Genomic DNA, 7,329 nt, shown 5'->3' on the forward strand with positions numbered 1-7,329 from the left:
AGTTATCAAACTCATTGAAATTTTCGATTTAGTTATTCCAGAAACTCTAACGCTAAATTGACTGCACCAGTTTTTTTTTATTCATTTCTCTTTTTTGAAATATATATATACTAGTTAAGAAATCCGTGCGATGCGGTAGGTAAATAATTTAGATTCAAATTTTAATTCAAATTCAAAATTGTAATTTTTGATTAGTTAAAATTTTTAATTTTAATTTTAATTTTGAATTTAAATTTAAATTTTAAAATTTAAAATTTATATTTTTGAGGACTAAAGTGAAAAAAATATATAAAGTTTAGGAATAAAAATTGACATGCGAAATAAAATCAAGTAGGTGCGGATATGGAAAATTCATTAATTTTAACACCTCTTTTAATGGCTGGAACGTAATTGTAATAAAATCAGTTTGGAAACTTAATTGAAATAAAAAATATTAGGGGCCAAAATAAAAAAATAGTGCAAAGTTGGGGACCAATGGTGCAATAAATTATGTACGTGGGCCTCACATCTCTCCAGAATGTGGAGAGTCCTCTATTAAGGTTGCCGATTCATGTATTTTATTATTTTATTATTTTATTTTATAGATTTAGAAAAAAAAATATTGGGGACCAAAATAAAAAATGATGCAAAGTTGAGGACCAACGGTGCAATAAATCATGTATGCGAGCCTCACATCTCTCCAAAATAAGAAGAGGCCTTCTTTAGAGTTGCTAATTCACGTATTTTTATGTATAGTTTATTTTATAAATTTTTAAAAAAATGTTAAGTACCAAAATTAAAAAGGTGCAAAGTTGGAGACCAATAGTGTAATTAATCAAAATAAAGAGAGGGCTCCGTTAGAATTGCCCATTTATGTATTTTTATATTTACTAGTGAAACGACCCGCGCGTTACAGCCGGTAGATATTGTTGAAATAATTTTTTAAAAAATTTTCTTTAATATCATGTGAGAATAAAAATATAAAAATAACCTGTATTCTTCCACAATGAGTATGTCAAAGAAAAAAGCTTGCATACAAAATTAGTACATATGATTGCAAATTTAAATGATGATCTCAAAATTCCACCGTATTCCTCGTAAAGAATTAGGGGAAGGTCGAAATGGTAGATTGTCACATGAGGCTGTATTCCTACAAAACAAAGCATTTGCTGTGTCAGTATCCGAGTACTTCGCGAAACTTGATAATTAAACTTTAATGAGGTTAGGTAGGAGAGTAACCTTATCAGCTGCGATAAATGATCAAACATTGCTCTCCCCATTCTTTTGAAGTTTCTCATATAGTTTTCTCAAAACCTGCAAAGTCGAAGTAAGATAGGACACAGGAAAACCGAGCATGCATATATAGGAAAAACAAAAACTAACTACCGGGAGAGAATAGTAGTGGTTTGAAGGTTCTCGATCCTAATTTTCCTAATCAAGTCTTATAAAATAGTCTGTTGGAATTGGACCAGTAGTTTCTCCTGATAAACCTATTAAAAAGTCAAAATTTTCTATCGGCATCCCAACAAAACAAATGGGTGACTATTTTTTAACCGTCGTTTCTCATAAACCTGTTAAAGAATCAAAATTTACTATTGGCTTCCTAACAAAATATATGGGTGACTGTTTTTTAACAAATGTTGTGATTCTATCATTTTAGGGGTCAGAAGGTGATAAAAATCTCTCGCTTTAGTTTACTAACGAACTGCACCAATTGCATGGCTTTTATATAGTAGAAATGGTAAAAGCTTTCTCCACCCAATAGTATATACTATGGTACTCTATCAAGTTGCATGGCCTACAATAAACAGCTCATTATACTGTTGGCATTACCTTTATTCAATTAATCGATTCCTTAAATTATACCAGATTTAGCATATAACAATTTTTACCTTAATTTTTTTTAAATTTTAGAATTAGAATTGTCTAAGAATAATAGGGTATTTAACTCACTCGATGTGAAGTTGGAGAGCCAGAGCCAATAACAATGTGATTAGCAGGTGAACTCGGAAATGACTTCCCAGGAGAGCTTAATATGGTTGGTGTTGGGCCAGGAGCTTGAGCATAAGGCGAAACAGGATAGCGTAATATAGAACTTTGATGATAAGGTGAAAGCGGAGATTTTGTTGAAACTACATCAAACAAAAAGGAATCTTCATGAACACTTCCTCAAAAGAATTAACCTTTTAGAAATCATGATGGAACATAAGATACTGATGAACAGCACCTTCATTTTCAGGTTCAGGAAGAATCTCTCCTTCATAAAAGCTTGGCTCAAAGTTGGTAACCGCTTCCCTCCCATTACACCTAATGGCGGCCTTGTCATATGCCCTATTCAAACAAAAGGAACAAAAAAGAGACAGGTTCAATCAGTTTAGATAATATCGGGTTTTTAATCTTTAATGTCAAATTGACAAACAATACTATCAGTGGCAAAATATTCATTTCATAGAATAACCTTGCAGCTTCTATTTCACTGTCGAACAACCCAAGATAAATGTACCTGCATGCAAACACACATTTCTAAGTTCCAAGTTTGCTTTTTCTGAAAAATACAAAATTGGCAGAAACAGAGTAATCCATCAAATATGCTTATTGTACATCTAGAATAACTTAATTCCACCTGCCTACAATCTCCATCAATGTTCTTATCATAAATGTACAATAAATAATGGGACGTAGCTATGAAATTCAATGATGATAAGGAAAAGTTTGAATCTTTTACAGAAATGCATCACGAACAAACAAAACCGAAAATTGTTCTATTCTCACATATAGAAAAAAGTATATATACCAAGGAAGATTGTTCAATCAGTGATATGACCTTTTGCTATTTTCAAGCACATCTTTCCATCGACTTCCATAAATGGGTCAAAAATGACCTACTAAAGTAGATGAATTGGCAGAACTTAACCAAGCTAAAACATACCGGAGCAAAGCTTCCAAGAACTGCCCCATGCGAGCTTGCCTGAGGCCACACTTATACAATGTCACCCCTCTATACTTGGAGCTTCCCCTTGCGAACCCAGTGCTTTGACGGCGAAGTATGTGTACAAACTCTTCCTTTGTCAGGTTCCTCATCTAAGGCAAAAGACAAATTCATGACAAACTAATGGTAATCCCTCAAAAATACCAAGTATACTACAAACCTTCTAATAGTCTAGAATCTACAATCAACATTTACCTGTTTCAAATTATCATCGTAGTCGCTAAGATTGAAATTGATGTCGACGTCAACCCCTGGAAACTTAATCGCGGCACGATCGTATGCTCTGCAGTCCCAACACACCAACCATACACTCATAATCATATATAAAATGCTACTCAAAAAGCTTTCAATATATATTAAATTCATGTGTACAGTCCAAATTACCATTGTTGATTTGCACAAACAATCAAAAAGAATCATATATATGGAATCAGCGATAGATAATATTATAGGAAACTAATTTCTCTAATGCTTAATTCCTACATAAATAAAGTGTCTTCCTACATAAATAAAAGTGTCTGACATGCACCTACTTGAATAGAACGGAGGAGCTATTTCCTCGATAAGGGAATATTAATTAGCTGTGACCCCAACTCCCTATGCTTTTGTAACATCGTTGCTGTAACTTACTTTTCCCATAGGGAAATTAATACCCCATATATATATACTAGTGTAGAGACCCGCGCGATGCAGCGGGTAGATAATAAAAATAAATTTTTAATATTTTAATAAAATTTATATTTACAGCTTATAGAAAGCTATATCATGTTAAGCACAGTCAATTTGCATGACTAAATTCAGTTGTTAAAAAAATAAAATAATAGCTAGAAGCATATGAAATACATAAATAATAACTTAACGTATCTGGCTTAAGAAAATTTTGGTTGGCGTTTCAGACTCCAATCTCCGCATCATACTTTTTAATCTACGAAAGAAATTTTGCCCACAACAGTGTCTACTCAAAAAAATGATCATAATATGAAAATAAAACAAAAAACATCAATCTTAAAAAAATTAATATTTTTTTGGAGCACTTCTCTTACTCATCCAAATCTCATACATCTTCTTAATCTTCAGCTGGTAATTGCTCCGAGCGCCGAGTCATTTCTGGATTTCTATTGTAACCTATGAACAAACACCTCATCTGCATCATCAAACTGCGATATCTAAACCGATACAGCATTGCCATCATATCAACCATAGAAATCCTTATTTTTAAACAATTTGATTTACCAAGAAGTTCCTCCGATTCTTGAGAAGCGAGCTCCCGCACAACGTCGCTGCGAAGAGGAGGCTAGGATGGCGCTCCCCTCGGCCTAGTTGCAGGGGCGTGTGAGCCGTACGAGGAGGCAGCCGAGGCGGCGGCGGTTCACGGCGAGCGACGGCTCCGGTGCAGAGATAAATATTATCTATTAACCTAAGAATAAAGGGTTTCCTGCCACGTGGCAAGAAACATTGTGGATTCATTATATTTAATAGATATATATATATATATATATATATATATGAGACCAAATTACAATGTATAGCTCGCTCAATCTCTCTTTATTTTTGAAATATTTTATTGTGAGCAACTACAGTTAATTTGTTATTCGAGATGTTATATAGAAAAACAGGAATTTAAGCCTTTGAGATTCATTAAATCATAAAGTGGGAAATATCTGACCTTGCTGCAGCATGAGCAGTGTCAAAACCTCCTAAAATCCAATTAAATAGAGAAAGAAAACACAACCAAAAAGACACATAGAATCAATGCTCCATTTCTTAGGTTTATAGAAGAGGAAAAGGCGTATAAGGCGAATAAAGCCTTACCCAATAGACCTGCTTCCCATAATCCCTGTATAACAAAGAAACCATAACCCGATCAAATTAATCAAAATTGCACTAAAGAAGCAGGAAAAGGGCAAAAGTGTTTACTGATGATTTTGCTCACCATATATGAGATTCCCATCTTCCCGTCCTCCTATAGAAGGTGACACCTCGATACTGCGAGCTCCTCGACCTCGGCCCTCGTCGACTTTTCTTCACCTGTTGCTGCGCCTTCACCGTTCTCTGCCCGAAGGCGAGATCTATCCGTCGAGAATCGCCGGAGGACGGCGGAGCCACCGCCGCCAAGGACCACGCCGCGTCATCACGCCCCGATCCTTCTCGACCCCATCCTCCTCCTCGAACTCCTCTTCTATTTCCTCCTCCGCTCCATCAGCCCCCGCCTCGGAGTTCCTCAAGTTGTGCCTCGCAATCTCCACCGCCCTCGCCAGCGCCGCCGCCGACGCCCTCGTCGTGGAGGATTTCGAGGACCAGTTCGCCGGCGGCCCCAAGACCAAGGACTTCGTCGCGGCCATGCGCCGATGGGGGCTCGACCCCAAGCAGAAAGACGGAGGAGGGATCGAAGATGAGGTGGGGTAGAGATCGAAGCGGCGGGAGGCGTGGAGCGATCGAAGCGGCGGGAGTATGGGAGGGACCGAAGCGGCGGGGAGTGGGGAAGGGATCGAAAAGGCAGGTTGTGGGAGAGGGATCGAAGGGCTATGGAAAATTAAATGGGAAGATATTTGTTTGGGGATGAATTAATTAGTAAAGTGCTTAGGATGACAGGTAGGGCCTACAAAGGTTAATTAACCTAATGCTGCCACGTGGACAGGAAGGAACGGGGATTCATTATAGTTATAGATTTTATAGATTTGAAAAAAAATTGTTGAGAATGGAAATAAAAATGGTGCAAAATTAGAGACCAATGGTACAATTAACTATGTATGTATGTGGGCCCACATTTCTTCAAAATATTATCAATTTAAGATATATATCTCTGTCTGCGCATTGTGGCATTGTGTGCAATTAATGAATGAATGAATTAATTAGTATTAATATGTATATATATGTGCGCGCGGCGCATGCGCTTGGTTACAGGAATCGGCGGGGCGCCGACCCACAACATTCTGAAGTGCTCAAAATCGGACTTGGAGCGCGTGCTGGCCGTGAACGCGGTGGGGCCCTTCCTGGGGACGAAGCACGCGGCGCGCGTGATGATCCCGGCGCGGCGCGGGGTCATCATCGCGACGTCGAGCCTCGCGGGCGTGGTGAGCGGCGCGGCGTCGCACGCCTACACGTGCGCGAAGAGCGCGGTGGCCGCGCTGACGCGGAACGCGGCGGCCGAGCTGGGGCGCCACGGCGTGCGCGTGAACTGCGTCTCACCCGCCGCGCTCGCCACGCCGCTCGCCGAGCGCTACGTCGGCCTCCGGGGCGCGGACTTCGAGGCCGCCATGGAGTCCGCCGCCGTCCTGAAGGGCGTGCGCCTGCGGCCGGACGACGTCGCCAACGCGGTGCTCTTCCTGGCCAGCGACGACGCCCGCTTCGTCAGCGGCCTTAATCTCGTCATCGACGGCGCCTTCTCTGTCGTCAACCCCTCCTTCGACCTCTTCAAGGACGAAAATCCAGCTTAATTTAATTAATTATCAGACTGTTACCAGCTTGCTGGTACCGATTGAACTTTGTTTTAACTATAATGTATGTATTTTAAAAATAAATATGGAAGTTTATATTTTGCTATCATAGATATAATATAAAGCTCCAAAGCTTTTGATTTTGAGCAATGTTAATGGCGCACCGAAAATATGGTTATAAATTATAGCCCCCACCGGTACAAGGATCTATATTAATTTCTATACTAGTTCTTAAATTCTTCATTTTTGGGTTTTTGCGTATAAAAACCATTTACTCAAAATTTTCGAACTTACACTTCATTTTGCCAAATACCCTTCTGAAATGTCAATTATGTTATCAGCGAACCCTAGAGGGCATGGGTATATTTGAAGGAATTTTTTAAGATCAATTAAAGATATTTTAATCAACCAGGAATAGAGAGATGTTTGGTCAAGATTTTAAAAAATAAACCAAAATCAATAAAAGGTATTCTAGGCTGATCTAGCGAAATGCTCTACAATTTATAAACGGAAATCAATTCTAAAAGTCAAGATCAATTCTAACAAAATCACTATTTCAAAAACCATGCCGAACACCCCCCTAAATTAGTTATTTTTTAAGTTGGGCATATTTGATATTATCCAAAATCTTTTAATATAAAAATTCAAAATAGTTGTCTAAATCTCTGGATGGGTGGGTGTAAAATTTGCACCCTTCAATCACTTTTGTTGAGTTCAATGTGACATCATCAACTATGAAGTCGACCCTTTACTAATATAAAAATTCACAAAACTAATTTTGAACCATTTTCTAGCACATTTGGTTCATGCTATGCAGTATCTTTAGTTATTTCAACATAACTAAAATAAGATCTTGTTTAGTGCAGTAATAATTGCGCATACAAAATTATTGTATTTTGTTTATCTTATGAGTTTCAGTGATCT

General features: G+C 38.1%; 3 protein-coding genes across 13 annotated transcripts; 2 read left to right on the forward strand and 1 right to left on the reverse strand.

Moving 5' to 3' along the window:
• LOC109706518 (floral homeotic protein APETALA 2-like) lies at positions 918-5,487 on the reverse strand. Of its 11 annotated transcripts, none has more exons than XM_020227404.1 (13): positions 4,902-5,487; positions 4,781-4,805; positions 4,635-4,665; positions 4,202-4,385; positions 4,012-4,093; positions 3,828-3,893; positions 3,164-3,251; positions 2,909-3,060; positions 2,438-2,482; positions 2,207-2,310; positions 1,933-2,111; positions 1,219-1,293; positions 947-1,129 (listed from the first exon to the last, which is right to left on the reverse strand). In XM_020227404.1, exons 6-12 carry the CDS (start codon positions 3,881-3,883, stop codon positions 1,240-1,242), a joined length of 678 nt encoding a protein of 225 aa, XP_020082993.1. In that variant the 5' UTR covers positions 3,884-3,893; positions 4,012-4,093; positions 4,202-4,385; positions 4,635-4,665; positions 4,781-4,805; positions 4,902-5,487; the 3' UTR covers positions 947-1,129; positions 1,219-1,239. The 11 variants fall into 11 exon arrangements, 10 of the variants coding, with proteins under 10 accessions (XP_020082993.1, XP_020082990.1, XP_020082991.1 ...); XM_020227401.1 differs by having other exon boundaries at positions 4,202-4,403; XM_020227402.1 differs by having other exon boundaries at positions 4,012-4,112; positions 4,202-4,403.
• Positions 4,907-5,374, forward strand: LOC109727281 (50S ribosomal protein L4-like). The gene has a single exon (XM_020257343.1). The coding sequence runs from the start codon at positions 4,907-4,909 to the stop codon at positions 5,372-5,374; it is 468 nt and encodes a 155-aa protein (XP_020112932.1).
• Positions 5,857-6,463, forward strand: LOC109706777 (momilactone A synthase-like). Its single transcript, XM_020227756.1, has one exon. The coding sequence runs from the start codon at positions 5,857-5,859 to the stop codon at positions 6,403-6,405; it is 549 nt and encodes a 182-aa protein (XP_020083345.1). The 3' UTR covers positions 6,406-6,463.

This window comes from Ananas comosus, linkage group 2, assembly GCF_001540865.1.
Source record: "Ananas comosus cultivar F153 linkage group 2, ASM154086v1, whole genome shotgun sequence".
NCBI classification, from domain to species: Eukaryota; Viridiplantae; Streptophyta; class Magnoliopsida; order Poales; family Bromeliaceae; genus Ananas; species Ananas comosus.